Source organism: Onychomys torridus, chromosome 18 (assembly GCF_903995425.1).
Source record: "Onychomys torridus chromosome 18, mOncTor1.1, whole genome shotgun sequence".
Taxonomy (NCBI): Eukaryota; Metazoa; Chordata; class Mammalia; order Rodentia; family Cricetidae; genus Onychomys; species Onychomys torridus.
The window spans coordinates 56,415,226-56,431,568 of record NC_050460.1 but is presented as its reverse complement, the minus strand read 5'-3'; the positions used below and the strand labels follow the sequence as shown (position 1 = coordinate 56,431,568).

The window sequence follows — 16,343 nt, the reverse complement described above, 5'->3', positions numbered from 1 at the left end:
AACTTACTAGCTACTTTTCCATTGGGCACCATAAACTCTCGGGTCACAGCAGTAATGACGGGTCAGAATCCAAGACACTGGATTTGCAGGACTCATAGTATTCTCTATAGCTGAGCAGGGGAGAGCTCAATGGTCAGCAAAGAAGAAAACATAACTGGCCAGATTGTCTGCAGAGCTAAACAGTTTCATTCCTAAAGGAACCTATATCATTGGGCCCCAGAAAAGCCACTGCTATTTATCAGATGGGATTAAGTGGGTTTGGCTAGAACATAGACGGGTCTAAGCAAAGTAAAGCCTTAAAGACGGAGCCTCTGATAGGAAATCACAACATGTCCACACGGTTGGGCTTTCCCGGCGGACCGCCTAGTTATTTCCAGTTCAAAATAGCCATTTCCAGGTCAGAACATCTTGCGTGGCTAGGACTCCGTGGCTTTACATGGTTGCGTAAAGCACGCATGGCCATGTAATGTATGCGCATGGGTGGAGTAGCCACATGCGGTCCTGTACGCATGCGCGGCCCACTCTTTAAAAAAGCCGGCGCCATTTTGCACAGGTCTCTCCTCTTCTTCTCTTCTCTTCTCTCCTCACTCACGTGTGTGCTTCACACAGGCCTGTCACATCTCTTCCTATCCTATATAAATAAACAGCTCTTCTGTGGATTTGTCGTGTTCGGGGGACGTGTTCCTCGCAGGGTAAGAGCGCCGCTAAATAACTAAATAACTAACAGCCTCACGGCTGGAGAGATGGCTCAGTGGTTAAAGGCACTCACTGTTCGTCCAGAGAACTCAGGTTCAATTCCCATCATGTACATGGTAGCTCACAATAATCCATAACTCTGGTTACAGGGGACCTGATGCCTTTTTCTAATCTCTGCAGGCACCAGGCACATATGCATAAAGACAAAACACACTTAAAAATTAAATTAAAAAAAAAAAGGTGGCGCCTCGGTTCATTGTTGTCATGCCTCTGACACTTCTCTCTCCTGGACAAACTCTTCTCCAGGATCTAAGGGATGGCAAATCCTATAGGACAGAGAAGTAGAAAGAACTCACTTGGCCTTTGTCCCAAGGCTCTTGTCTCCCTGAAGAAGGAAGCCAGTCAGAGTCAGGATTAATAAGAAATAAGGGCTAACACAGGGTTAAAGAAAGGCACTCGGAGAGAAACGCTTTGACGCTACAAAGGTTTTGCTTTTGTTGGTTGGTTTTGAAAGGATAAGCCCACGAAGGTAGAAAGTCTTTCACCAAATTCATGAAGAAAAGCAAGAGCATTTCTCAGAAGACAACTGCCAGGTATGCACCTGATGATGTTCAATAAATACCCTCGAGTTACTGAATAGGGAAGAGCGGAAAAAGTATAAACCGGGATAAGCAGAGCAGTATGGAAAGGGCTGTGTTAATAGTTAATATTTCAGGCAGCTGGGGAGATGGTTCAGCCAATCGGGTACTTGCTTTGCAAGTATGAGACCCTCAGTCCATCCCCCAGCACCCACATCAAAGAGCGAGCGTGGTGACACATGCCTGTCATCCCAGTGCTGAGGAGGCAGAGGCAGGGGGATCCACGGGGCTCGCTGGGTCCTCAGAAGTGTGAAAGGTTATAATAAAGTTACTGTTTCTAAACATAAAGAAGAAGAAGAATTTTAAGGATGGATATAGATCAGTGGTACTGGCCAGCTTAGCTATACAGTAAGACCCTTTCTCAAAAAAGAAAAGAAAGGGAGGGAGGGAGGAGGGAGGGAAAAAGAAAACAACAGATGAACAGACAGAGCCTCTGCAATGCCCCATCCAGTCACCAACTTACTCACTGAACAGAAATGTAATGGCTCCTAAAGCAGTAGCTAGTGGCTCTCCTGGGACCTTGGCTCAGTGACAACTCACACCATCCATTGCCTAATGCTACACAAAGCTCTTTTTTTTTTTTAATTTTTCTTTTCTTTTTTGAGACAAGCTGAACTTGGTAGGTAGTCAAAGACGATCTTGAAATCCTAACCCTCCTGCCTCCACTTCCTGAGTTCTGACATTACAGGCATGACTATGACGTCCTGGAGACTGAACCCATGGCCCCCTGCATGCTAGGTGAGCACCCTACTCACCGAGCTAACCCCAGGCCTGCACGCTTTTACTCAAATCTTTCCTATAAACACAGCTCCTGAAAACCAGTCTGAGCACCACTGACCTCTTTGCCACGACAAAGTCTTCCCTTAGTGGATTTCAACCCTGCACTTCACACATTTTATATGACCTCAGTTCCTCAGACTGTGACGTTTAAGAAATTAGTAAATTGATCCTCTCCAGGGTCTACTCCTCACCTTTCCACCAAAGAAAGTTCTTTTTCCATCAGACTGACACCATTACAGAAAACCGTAACCAATCAAAATAAGAGTCACGGGCTCAGTCCCAATCAATACATCTGCAGTACAGTTCCTGCATCTAAGTAAGGTTCAGGGAACATTGCTGAAGAGGAGGTCGAAAGACTCTAGGAGCCAGAGGGTCAGGGAGTTTGTGAGATTGTGTCTCCTAGAACGCCAGAAGCTACAACACCCACAAAGTCTCACCAACAAGGCTGCCTAAACGTGGGCTAAACAAAGACAACAACAATGGACATGCTAACTTGGTTGGGGGAGGGGAGAGCGGGAGATCAGAGGTTTGGACCCTAGATAAAGAACTCCAGTCAACTAAAGAATGCTGAGTGCAAGAGAAATAGTGTGCTTCTCCAGGGACCAGCACACCAGCTGGTTATCCAGTACCAACTGGTCAGCCCTGAAAACATACGTATACATAACGTTGTATAAACTTAGCAGGCTGTATGTATGTAGGAACACACACACACACACACACACACACACACACACACACACCAATTAAAGAAAAAGAGGCCATGAATTTGAAAGAGAGCAGGGTAGAGGGTACACGGGAGGATTTGGAGGGGGAGAATGATGTAACTATATTATAATCTCACAACATAAAAAAAGGTTGGGGATTTAGCTCAGTGGTAGAGCGCTTCCAAGGCCCTGGGTTCGGTCCTCAGCTCTGGAAAAAAAAAACAAAAAAGAAAAGAAAAGAAGAAGAAACTATGGGGTCATTTCAGTGGTCTTAATCCCAGCTGACTGATGTCTTTCTAAGGAGGAGAAATTTGGATATTCACAGTTGCCAGGAAGGAAATACCACGTGAAAGGCATTTAAGAGAAGGTTACTGCACACCAAGGAGACAGGCCTCAGAGGGAAGTTTTTCACCACCTTATTCACGTCAGCCTTCAGCAGTGGGAGAAAACACATTTTTGTTGTTTGGTCTACCCCAGCCTGGGGTGTTTTGTTATGTAATAGCGTTAGCTGACTAATACACTGGGCCACTTCAAGACCGTGGGTGTGAAAGCCAGGGAAGCAGGAGGACACCACCATTAACAGGTGTTTTCCTAAAGAAAACAAACCCGTTAAGGACCAGTGGCTCGGGAGTGAAGGGTAAGAATACCGCCCCAGGTAACTTTAAAGCCATACTTAAGTACACTAGATACTGGACAAAGAGTATAGGATTCCATTTACATAAGATACCAAGGATAAGTAAGTCCCCAGAGACAAAGGGTAGACTTCTGGCTCCAGGAACTGGAGGTAAGGAGAACAAGGGATTATTTAGATGGATACGGTTTCTGTTTAGAAAAGGAAACAGTATGTATGGCTAGGGGTAGAACCTGTGCTTAGCAATGCCCTGCGTCAGTCCCAGACCTCCACCCCAAAAGAGTACTGTAGACCCATCGAGTGCTGGTGATGGTTGTACAAGATGCCACTGGACAGAGCAGGGATCTGCTTGGTGACTGTGCTTGGTGTCGTGACACAATGTCCTTGGGCTTGACTTCTGATAATGTCTCAAAGATTGAAATCGCACATTTTGTTACGTACATTTTATATACGCATCGTTACATATCATTGTAAAAACAGTAAGCATGTTACAATAACATATTTCAATTAAATGACTGCATTTTTCAAACGAAAACTTCCTTGAAGCCGAGTGGTTGGGTTTCAGCTAGGATGAAGAACTTCCAGGGGTTTATAATTAGCACATCACCACCCCAAGCCTTGACACAAAAACCATCGGCCTTAGCTGAAGTTTGGACCTGTTACTTAACCACCTGAAAACACTTCCCAGACACCTGTTACTTCACTCTGGACACAACCCTCTCAAGCCACAGGAGGAAGCTACAGCCTGGGCCTCCTAATCCTGCTTGATCCCAAGTAGGTTCAGCACACAGGCTACCTGGACTTGTCCTGGTGGAGGAAGCAGTACCACAGACCTCCCCAGTCACAGGACTCAGCCCATGAGTCCTAAAGCCAAAAGCAACAAATTAGCCTAAAGAAAATCACGGGGCAGGCTTGTTCCCAGGTCCCACTCAACTTAACAGCCCTCTTAGTTCTTTTAATGAAAAGTCTCAGAATACTTCATTCTGTTTCCTGAACACCTCAGTCTGTGAGAGCCTGACAGTGATTATAAAATGTTACACTGACCATTTACCTGTTAGATTACCCCCCTCTAGCTCTGCTCAGGAGAAGCCTTCACTCACGTCAGAGGCAGCCATGGGCTCTGGTCTGAAGAGGCCATGACTGAGCCATCAAAAGGCTCGTGTGAAGAAGGCTCATGGTCCACAGTTACCCACTCAAATCGGTTAGCTATCTTCCAGTCAGTCACCCAACAGAAAGACAACGCAGGGGTCGGTCACTCTGGCACCAACACAGAAATCCAAAGAGTAAATGAGCATGCTTATTTACTAAAAAGATGACAGCTCATGGAGAGACGCATTGAAACACAAGAATCTCAATTCAGGCTAGAAGCAACTTGGCAGGAAAGCATGGGCTCAGCGTGAAAAGCCCTGAGTTAAAACCTCAGAAAAAAACAAAACCAAAAAACCCGGGGTACACCAACAACAAGGGGTAGAAGTTTGAATTCCATGTCCTCCACATCTAAAGGGGGAAAAGCTTTGCATGGTGTGGTACGTCAACAGGATCAGCTATTTGGGAGGCTGAGGGAAGACAACAGCTTGAGCTCAGGAGTTTAGTTAGGGCTAGCCTGGGCAACGTGGTTAGACCTTAAATCAAATCAAATAAATAAGTAGGTAGATTAAAAAAAAAACAACAACAAAACTTGAGTCCCTGCTATAAGGTGGGTAAACACCAAAGGCATGACACTTAAGAGAAATAAGCCAGTCATGAAAACACAAATAATGTGTGATTGTACCCGATGCGAGTCACCTAGAACCTTCAACTTCACAGCAACAGAAAAGAAAGTGTTGTCGGCACGCGCTGGGAGCAGAGTGTGCCATCTAACAGGGACAGGATTTCTGTGAAAGTGACCGGTGTACAGTATGAACGCCCTCGGCGTCACGGAACTGCATGCCTAAAAAAAGGTCAGAACAGGCTAAGAAAGTAGCTGGGTGGTATTGGTGGCGGCGCAGACCTTTAATCCCAGCACTCGGGGAGGCAGAGGCAGGCGGATCTCTGTGAGTTCGAGGCCAGCCTGGGCTACAGAGTGAGTTCCAGGAAAGGAGCAAAGCTACACAGAGAAACCCTATCTGGTAAAACCAAGAAAGAGAGAGAGAGAGAGAGAGAAAGAGAGAGAGAGAGAGAAAGAAAGAATTAATTAATTTTGTGTTTATTCGCTTTAGAAAACCTCTGGTGGTGTGTGTGCATCTTAATCCAGCACCTGGTAGGCAAAAGCAGGCCGAGCTCCGAGTCTGAGGCCAGCCTGCTCTTCACTGCACGTCTCCAGCCTGCCAGCGCTACACAGTGAGACCCTGTCTCAAACTAACAAAGACTCCTGCTCTGAGCACATGCTCTTCCCTTGGCTCACTAGCTCACTTCCATTCTTGGCATCACTTTCCCTTTGATAAATGCTTTCTATTTCTCCTTCTTTAAAAATAAAATTTAAAAAAAAAAATTTTTTTTTTGAGATAAGCTCTCTCTACATAACTCAGGCTGGCCTCAAACTCACAATCCTACCTCAGCCTCCTTCGATGAAATGGCAGGTTTTACGTTATATCATACTTTTTAGTTTAAAAACAAATCTGTAATTCCAGCACTTGAGAGGTAAAGGGAGGGAGTTCAGGAGTCCAAAGCCAGCCTAGGCTATTTGGTAAGACCCTGTCTCAATACTGTCCCCTCACAAACACATTCAAACTCCAGAGTCACAGAAGGGGGACTTGGGACCCCAATATTCTATTGCCACTCTTGAACAGATAGCTCGCCACATCTTTGGCTGCTGGGCTCATGCTAATGTACCAAGAAAGCTGTGAGTGTCCCTGATCTCACATCTGTCTAAACACAGATACATGCATCCCCTCCCCTCTTAACTTCTAAGCTTCCTGATGGCAAAGACCACATCTTTTCCTTCTCTGTGGTCTACACAGGACCAAGGGAAGGGGTTCTACATAAAGAAGGGCCCATGGCCATCTGTTTTCACCTTCACAGGTGTGGATGCACCAGGATCCCAAACACACAGTTACACGATTTTCAGGTAGAAGTACTGGGCACCAGGAAGAAGCAGAACACGGTACCATGACCAGAAGGCGCGGAGCTCTGTATTCACACACCCAAGGACTGCAACTTTGCTATGTCTTGGCTGCGTCCTTATGTAGATGGACAGCCCACCAGCAGGTGACGGATGAGCTCAGGAGGGATCTTGCATGAAGCACCTTGTCAAGGTGCCCAGCACAGAGCACTGTGTGATGGTTTCAGCTCCTTCCCTTCGTGTCCCTCGCAACTCATCTGAAGGGACTCGAAAATTACAAGAGATGGGCCACGGTGCCTGCCCTGACAGAACATTAAGGTGACCTCCCCTGCCCCCACATATACACACACTGTAATTTTCCTTATTGTTCCTTTCAGGCCAGCAGGCCCCACAGCCATCTAATGAACATCAGTAAGTAGCCCCAACAGAGACGGATGGCCGAGCAGTGACAGAGACCCCTTTCCCCTCCCACAGAGGATAGAGGAGAGTGTTCAGCACAGTTCTGTGGGCTCCAACAGCTGGGCATGCTAAGGCCAAAAAGAACTAGTCATGCAGCACACGACACTAAGAGAGAGTCTTAACACAACCTACACACTGCAAGTGATAATGATGTGTCTGTGTCGCTTTATGACCTGTCACAAACGTACCCCTTTAGTGGGGGAGGTTGCTATGGGGGGGAATAGGTGTGGTGGCATGGGGTAATGGGAAGGTCTGTACTCTTCCCATTCATTTTTGCCATACACCTCAAAGTGCTCTGATAATTATTTAACTATTTAAAAAGTGGTCTAAGAAATAATGTAAATCTTGCTTCGAGCACTCCAGTTTATTACTGGATGGTTCACTGTGGTACTGGAGATTGAACCCAGAGTTCACACCATTACTAAGCCACATCTCAACCCTTTTAGATTATACTGGTTGATCTTAATCGTTAAAAATGTCTAAGGACGCTTTCCATATTGGAACACACTTTTCTTTCCTTTTTTTTTTTTTTTTTGGTTTTTTTCGAGACAGTGTAGTTTTGGTGCCTGCCTTGGATCTCGCTTTGTAGACCAGGCTGGCCTCAAACTCACAGAGATGCACCTGGCTCTGCCTCCTAAGTGCTAGGATTAAAGGTGTGCGCCACCACCGCCTGGCTTGGAACATGCTTTTAATCCCAGCACTCAGGAGTGCTGGATCTTTGTGACTAAGAGGGCCTGGTCTACAAAGCCAGTTCCAGCGCAGCTAAGTCAACATAGTAAGACCCTGGCTCAAAAAGGAAAGGAAGAAGTCTGAGGCAGACGGGTACAGTGGTACAAGCCTGTAATACCCCAGCACTTGGGAGGCAGTAGCTGCAAAGTAAAGGCCAGCGGTGGTCTACACAGCAAGTTTTAAACTAGACAGGACTCCACCTATCTCAAAAAGGCACAAAAGAATGTTCTAGGGAAAAATAAGAAAGTGGAGCTTCAGGATAGTCAAAGAAAGATTCAAAAAGTTCTACAATATGAAATTAACTTCTAAGCCACTTCCTGAGAAAACTAACCTGTATGTCTCTTGGGCCCCACCTCCTTCTCATACCTACTCTGACTTGCACTTGGGTCTGATTATGTGGTGGGCAACATGGCCAATTCTACAGTAGGTACAGGAAAGTCTAGGCTCAACTTTCTGGAAACTCAAGAGTTCCCTGCCAACCAGAGAGTACCAGACTGCAGGTCTCCATGGAAGCCTTCCATGCTCTTCTTTATTCCCAATCGCCACAGCACTCAAAGGCCAGCTGAAGTAAATTCAACTCACACACAGCTGGCTGGACATGGCCGGTGCCCAGTCATCCCTGGGCAAGCCTCCAGACCTGGAAGGAGCTCATTGACATGCCTGCAAAGCAAACTTCTGACTCCCAGAGCTTCTCATCCCTCCACTAGGGACAAGGAATGTGGCTGAACCAGGGTACAGGCAGAGAGGTCCAGCTACACACCGCCCTCAACCCAGATGCCCATGGCAGAGCAGCAACGGGGGCACCTAACCAGGACTGAGTGCTGGGCTTAAAAAGGCAGCTTAATACAGCCAAAAATAGCCTCACTTTTTCAAGCGGATTCTCACAAATGAAGCACATGCAACTCCATCAGCGGGGGGGAAAAAAAAACCCTCAGCGAAGCAAAAGACCAGATCAGCCCAACACAGGCAAGAACTCCAAGAGATTCCTGGCAGCTGTACACCCCCAAATCCCATGCCTGCCAGCACCCAGCCCACCTTACTCCAGCTGAAAATTCTGCCTCGATCTCAAAACCTAGTCCCATGACCCCACCTATCCAACCGTACTTGTGTGCAGCAAAGAAGACACTGTTTCATTTTAGCGCTGGAGTCAGACCATGGATTTGGGGGCCCCAACAAGAACCTGTTGAGGGGCACCCTGGAGGACCTGAAAAGGCGGCGGGGTCTGGAGATGTAGCTCTGACCTCACGGTGTAGGTATAGACCTTGTGGTGTAGCAGGCCTCAAATGTGTAAGGAACTGGGTTTGAGCCCCAGCATCACAAAAGAGAAAGACAGAGAAACAAAATCCAACGGGGTGGATGGAGGAGGTGGAGTCTATAGGTGAGCAATGGTGGGTGAGGCATATCAAAGCCAAGTCGATCAGGATGGTGTGGGATTGGCCCCACATACAATCTCCAGCCTATTGATTTTCAGTGGCCCGCTGCGCCAGAACGCACCTCACCCCCTTCTAGCTCTTATCTTCATCTGCTCTCACTGGCTAACGAGTGAATCCGACACAGCTAAGACCTACGGCTGCCTGCACATCTTGGGATCCCCTAACGTGTCATATAACCACTCCAAGACCAGAACGACCAGGTGGCAGGGAATAGCCAAGCACAGATCACACTTAAGAAGCTGATGATCTAGGTGGCCAAGATGACTCTGACTTTTTTTGTCCAGCATTAAAGAGAGCATAGGACACTCTCTCCCAATACTTCTGCAAACTCCACCTGCTCTGGAGCTAGAGAGTAAGCCAACAGCCATCCTCCTCATATGCCCCCACCCCCATCCTATTTGCCTCCAGGAGGAAGGGGGTGGAGTTAGTTCCGGCGCTGGGCCAAAGAAACACAAAAACACTTGAAAATCACGCCAAAAAGTACCCATTTCCCCCATGCCAATCTAACTGCTTAAAGAGTCCAGAGCAGGTCTAAGTAGCCCACACAGGCACTCACCTGCATCCCCCTGGAAGGTGCTGTCCCCATCACTGGGCCAGATCTGCCCGGTCTTGCGGACCCCTACGATGGTAGCCTCAGACACCACAACCTGGCACTGCCGGTGCCGCTTCTGGCACTGTGGCGTCGGGGGGCTGCTGCTGTCAAAGGACTGCTGTGAATTCTGCGAGGGTGAGCGGCTCTTGTCCCGGAACATGCGGTAGGTGGTGGGGCTCGGGGACACGCGGCTGGACTGGCCAGAGGAAAAGTCCTCCTCGCTGGAGGTGAGGTTCTCATTGGAGCTGCAATCCGGGGTGTAACCACCTCCGCTGTCCTCAAAACTCCGGGGAGAGTAGGACCTGCGGGGCCAGGTGAGGCGCTTCTCCTGCTCTGAAGTGCTCTGGCTTCGCAGGAGCGGGCCCTTGCCCTCCCCATCCACCATCATACCTCCGACGTAGATGCTCTGGTAGGGTTGGTACTCCAGGGGCGGCCAAGGGGGTCTGTTGCCGCCGTTGGCATTGATTAGGTTGTCCTTCAGGAAGCGGGGATTCAGCTCTGCATCCTCGTAGTCACCGTCGAGGGCGCAGCTGCTCTCCGAGGGGCGCCCGCGATAATGGGGTCTGGGCGCTTCCCCGGGACCCTGTCCGGTGCTCTGCTGGGACTTCTTGCGCTCCATTTGCATGGCCTGGCTGCCTAGAGAACTGATCCGGTCGGACACCTCTTTGTCGTTGACCTTCACCAGGCCGCGCTCATGGTGGAACTCGACGTTCACGTAGAAGGGCTTCTCGGCGTCGGCAGAGCCGGGCTGGGCAGGTCCCTTGCGGATCTTCTCGAAGTTGGATCTGAGCGCCGCCACGCTAGTGGGGGGCCCTCGGTCGTCCCGGTCCGCCGGCGGCGCAGCAGCCGCTGGCCTGCGGGCGGACGCCGGCCGTGCCTTAGCCGGCGACCCCTCTCCGTCCGGCCGCGCCTCGGACTCCTCGACGGGCGCCGGGTCTGCGCCATCGGCGGGAGCGGGCGGCGGGCGCGGGGCGGCCGCTCGCGGCTCGGCGGCACCGTCCGGGGGCTGCGCGGCGCGGCGGAAGCCCCAGCGCTGCCGATCGTAGCTCTTCTTCTCCTTGGCCAGCAGCGTCTGCAGGTAGATCATGCGGAAGCGTTCCTGGTTCACCTCCTGCTCCAAGCGCCTAATGGAGGCCTTGCAGCGCTCCAGCTCCTGCTCGATGTCACCCACCGAGCGCAGCTCCATGCGCGGCGGCTCCGAGTCCGGGAACTGCGCCCTCCACGCCTCGGCGAAGCCCACGGAGTCCACCATGGCGCGGCCGGCTCACCTGCGCCGCGGGGCTGCACGCCGGAGCCCGCCTTACCGGCGGCGCGGCATCCTCATCGGGCCCAACCCGGGGCGCCCGGCGGCTCCCATGGCCCCGCGGCGGCGGCAGTGGCGGCGAACAATGCTCGCCCCCCCGGGGCCGCAGGTGAGGCGGACGGCTCGGAGGCGGCGGCGGCGGTGGCGGGAGGGAGGGAGGGGGCACGGGCTGGGGGGGAAGGGCGCGGGGTTGCGCACGCCGCTATTGTGTGCGGGGCTCCGCGGCGCGCGCAGCGGCGGGAGCCGTCCTCCGCCGAGCCGGGCCGCCGCGGGCTCACGCTCGCAGCCCGAGCGCTCCTCGCCTCCGGTTCCCGCGCCTCCCTGCCCGCAGCCCCGCTGCCCCGCAGCCTTCCTGGCAGGCGCTGCGATCAGCCCGGCCAAGCTCTCGCCGCACTCCCGCCCCGGCCCGCACTCAACGCCGCAGGAAGGGGAGGACCGGGGGGCGGTGGCCGTGGAGAGGCTGACGGGGGCCGGGCGCGCCTCTTAAAGGGGCCGCACCGCGGGCGGAGCATTGGGTTCCTTGTAACAGAACAGGACGGCGGGCGGGCTACCCGATCTAATTAATCCCCACTCTGGACACAGGGGAGCCCCAGACCGGGTGATTCCGAGCGATCCCTCCACCGGAGAGGCCCTGGCTAGCTCTTCACACCTAGAACGGGAATATCTGGTTCCTCTTTTCTGCGCTGCCAGAAAAGCACCTACCAGCCTCGGTGCTGATAGCACCCAGCAGGGTCCAAACTACAGAGAAATCAACTAGGTCACACTCAGTTGAGACAGTCAGGGCCAGGCTGGGTCACCCATGTCAGCAGCCCGTGTGCCAGCCAACAAGCTGCTCTGGTGTTGGAGATCTGAGGTGGGTGATAAAGCTTAACAATGGCCACACAGTTGCCACAGGACTCCTTACACTGAGTGATAAATAGGAATGTCTCTCCCTCCGCTCATTCAACCCGGCTTCCTCCCCGAGTCCTGACTTTTGACCTCCAGAGGCCAATGTAGGATTTTTGGGGTCTCTTTCTTTCTCTGAAGGGACCACAAACTTCTTTCTTAGCCTCGGAGCTGGGAGGAAGATAGGAAATCTGGGATGGTTCCCAGGGAAGCTTAGGGATCTGAGGCACGCACATAGCAGAGATTCTCTCTCTGTAGGGAATCTCCTCTGTACAAAACGAAATCCAGGCCAGCCTGCTGGGTGAGGTGAAAGGAAACAGGACCTGGCAACTGAAGGAGAGCCTGAGTTGACCACTTTTTCCTCTCCGTGCCTCCGTTTCCCGAGAATTGAGATAAACCCAGAACACCTGCCTCCACACGCTGTTATTTCCCTGGTTTGTAAACAGTTGCGCTTTTCTAGAGAAACAGAGCCCAGGAGCCGGGGCTAGATGAGCAGGGTCTCCCTGACTTAGGCCGTGTGGTCTCGGCGATTCCCTTTCCCTCCCTGGAGCTCGGGTTCGTCCTCATCGTTGTTAACGTTGGCAAGGCTGGCGAGCCTTTGGAGCCCAGCTCAGAACTCCGTGCAGCTCGCTGCTGCCCTCTGCAGACCTTTTTAATCTCTGGTTTCCCTCCTTCCCCGCCTACCTCACCCTTCCTTCTCTGGCTCAGTAAACAACGCAATTGCTGAGGAAGAAACAGTTTTGCTGGTGACCTGACTTTGGGGCGAGCATCCCAGGAGCGCAGTAGTGAACAATGTTCTCCTCTTCGGTAGACCCCCCCCCCCCTTAAAATGAGTGTAAAAAAGCCTGCTTCTAGCTGGGGACATGGCTCAGTGGTAGAGGTCTTATTTGGCAAGACAAAAGCCCATGGGTCAATCCCCAACGCCACAAAAAAAAAAAAAAAAAAAAAAAAAGCCGTGACCTCCCAGGGTCACAATCAATACTAGCTGCCGCCTGTAATGATCTGATGGGAGTCGTTCAATAAGTGGGCCAGGCAAGATGAGAACTCGGGCCTCTGGAAACCCTATCTGAAAAGAGACAAAATTCTTTTTCCCTTGTTGATTTGGGTCTTTCAGTTTCCAATAGGCTCTCGTTAGGGCCCACATAGCCGTTAATGTGTGGGACAGGAAGGAGTACTTGGATGGGGGGGTGGATGACGTCATCCGTCAGTATGGTAGCTCTGGTTCACAGACTCCAATTCGGCTCTACTTTATTTCTGTAGAGTTTTTGGTGGATGGGGTGCTGGGGTTTTGAACCTAGGACCTTGTGCATGCTAGGCAACCACTCTTCCACTGAGCTACATACACTCCCTCTGCTTTAAATATTTTCTATTTACTCAACCATTCATTTATTTTGCGATGAGGGCCCATACTTCAGCCTCCTGAGCTAGCTGGGACTGTGTTTATGCGCCAGCATGGTAGCTTTTTAATACTTTATAAATAAATAAATTTGCTTTTAAAACTCGGGGGCTGTTTATCAGGCTTTTCAGGCTCTGTCTCTTCACATAGCAAATTGCTTGTTGGGTGTAAGGACATAGCCAGACAGTGGCTTTCTCCACCACCCCCCCCCCCCATCAGATGTCCTTTTCTTGCCCCAAGGATTCTCCTCCATCCTCAGGACCTCCCTGAAGGAGCGCTAACACAAAGCTTCCTCTTCCGCACAGAACATCTCTCTCCTTCCCTTCCTCTTTCTTTTCCTACAGCGCTTTCTCATTATCTGTCCGTCTCTAGGAAGACAGAGTGAGAGGAGACATAGGGTCCATGCTACTGCAGTCTGTCTCCTCATCCAGTGTGTGTGTTCGTGAGATCTTAACTCTGCAAGCATACAGACTGTCGGTGAGTAGTGGCCAAATTGGGATATTTGTGTGGCTCAGAAGAAGCACATCTCAGGGAAACGGGTGTGTGTGTGTGTGTGTGTGTGTGTGTGTGTGTGCGTGAATGTGCAAGCACATGTGAAAAAGAAAGAGAGACAGAGAGAGAGAGAGAGAGATTGAGAGAGAAGGCAGGCTGAGTTGAGTCAGGAGAGAATAAGACATGAGTTGGGGACAGGCCAGCCTGGACAGGTGACAGCTGGGCAATGGACTAGTTACAACAGAACAGACAGACAAGGAGGAGGCTTTGAGGATGATGTAGCTATGTGAGGAACAACTGAGTTAGGAGATGAGGTCGGCGTTTGTGGAGCAGGAGGTGAGATCATAGGTGGGCCAGCACCCTGTGGGTCTCAACCTGCATGGTCCAGAACTTCGCACCATAACATAGCATATGTTCTACTATCTGTGTACCTAACGCCTTCTCCATATGCATCCGAGGTGCTCAGATGTGGCTTCAGCCTATCAAAGAACGGAATAATTGAAGTTCAATGAATTTATATGTAAGTACTTCCAACAGCTGTTGCTGCGTCAGTCCATGCAGTAAGCAGAGGGGGACCTGCTTGATGTTTTTGGTGGCAGAGTTGGACAGTGTGGTGGTAAGGACAGGTCTGTGGCAGCCGTGCACATAGGAGAAGTGGCTGACGTAGACTGGGTTGGGAGCAAGGTGACCAAAAGACAGGGTTAGATTACAGGGCCGTTCTAGAAGTGGAGCTCAGAGGACATCCAAGATGGGTTAGGCGGGGGGAAAAGGGGGAGAAGGAGCAGTCCTGGGGTTGAAAGAGAGATGCTGACTGCAAGAATAGGCAGGGATGCCCAAGTGAGACTTCTGGTGCCCACTGCCCTGTGCTGTCAATAGGTATGCACCACCATGCGTGGTTTATTTGCTGCTGGGGATTAAATCCAGGCAGGCATGCAGGCTGAATTCAGTGGTAGAGGGCTTTGCTAGCATGTACGGGGGCCCTAGAGCACAGTGGTTTGCAGCCTGTGGGTCACGATCCCTTTAAGCTAATTTCTAACAATGAAAATGCATCCTACATATCAGATATTTACATTAAGATTCATAACGCTACCAAAGTTACAGTTATGAAGTCGCAACAAAAATAATTTTATGGTGGTGGTGGGGGTCACCACGATATGAGGAGCTATATGAAAGGGTCACAGCATTAGGAAGGTTGAGAACCACTGCCTTCCAGTATAACGAAGAAAAAAAGAAAACTTGGACCTATTTTTTTACTCCTTGTCTGCCCGGCCATCATCCCTCTCTCCATCCCTGTTGGAGGCAGGAGGAAGGCTCCCTTTTAAGTGGGATGTGGCTGTGTTATCCATCTGTTACCCATCATGTCGTCTGTCATCTTCGGGGAGACAGAGGCGACAGCATCAATACAGTAGTTCTCCAGCCCTGTTGGTGCATGCTGTTCTGGAGGGCGGACCTCCTCCAAGCTTACAAATCCCTGGCCGACAGTAGGCAGCGGGGATCTCGGTAGGGTAGCCTTGCCAAGTAGGCAGTGGGTCTTCTCGGGAGCTGCTGGCCCCGGGGTTCCCAGCAACTTTCACGAGCAGCAGCTCCACCCACCTTCGGCGGGATCAATTATTGATGACTTTTCTGAAGCCATGCCATGTTGTCTGCATCAGAAGGGCGGAACGTGATGAGCCTATTAGCAAGGGGGTGGCCAATAGTATGGTCTGGGTTTCCACTTTGCATCATCAGAGGCCCAGAGCACCTATTATAGATTAGGGATGCCTCCTCTGGTAAGGGAAGGAGTCTCAGGTCTGCTTTGCCTCCCAGATCCAACCCCTATTATGTGTCCCAGGAGGCTAGGGCTAGGAAGGTGGAGTAAAAAGCTTGGGGCACAGGATCAGACAGATAGCTGGTGGCTCTGAATGCCAGTGATGCACTGGACAACAGGGAGAAGACCTACCCTGCCTGGATGGAGGCGATGTGAAGGCTGTATTTCTGTCTGCCCATCAGCCTCTCTCAGGGGAAGGCCTAACATATGGGAAGTGACATGTGAGGCCACAGCAGATGGCAGAGGAGCCCCAGGAGCCTCTGGGGGCCCCTGTCTCAGGACAGTATCTGAAGCCAGCCCAGGGCCCATCCAGACACACTTCTTATGAAGTGAGGAAGGGCTCCCTAAGCTGTGTAACTCTTCTGAAAACTCGCAGCCTCCCCTGTTGCCACCTAGAATTCCTTGTCACTGTCAGCAAGCCACTGTCTCACAGGGCACAGAGCTATGTATGGACAAAGCTATTTCTTGTTCCCAGCCTGCACGTTTGTGGGGGTCACATCCTTAGTGAATGTTGGGTGGATTGGGGGAATAGTAACTGGAAGAATTCTGAGAGTGGGCTGTAGAAATTCCTGAATAATTAGTATGCTTCATGCCTGTAAATCCCAGCACTTGGGAGGCAGAGACAGGAGGTATTTTTAGTTTGAAGCTGGCCTAGATTACACAATGTGTTAGTCTATCTGTCTTAAACACACACACACACACACACACACACACACACACACACACACAAGAAAGATAAAGGCAGAGACAGAGAGAGT

At 50.8% G+C, this 16,343-nt stretch overlaps 1 protein-coding gene across 1 annotated transcript in view; it reads right to left on the bottom strand.

Annotated features, from left to right (window-relative positions):
- Positions 1–11,414, bottom strand: part of Bcr (BCR activator of RhoGEF and GTPase) — a 129,923-nt gene extending 118,509 nt beyond the window's left edge. Inside the window, exon 1 of the mRNA XM_036167250.1 lies at positions 9,667–11,414. Within this exon, the coding sequence (XP_036023143.1) occupies positions 9,667–10,954 (1,288 nt within the window). The 5' untranslated portion in view covers positions 10,955–11,414. The remainder of the gene's footprint in view (positions 1–9,666) is intronic.
- Positions 11,415–16,343: the final 4,929 nt, after the last annotated feature.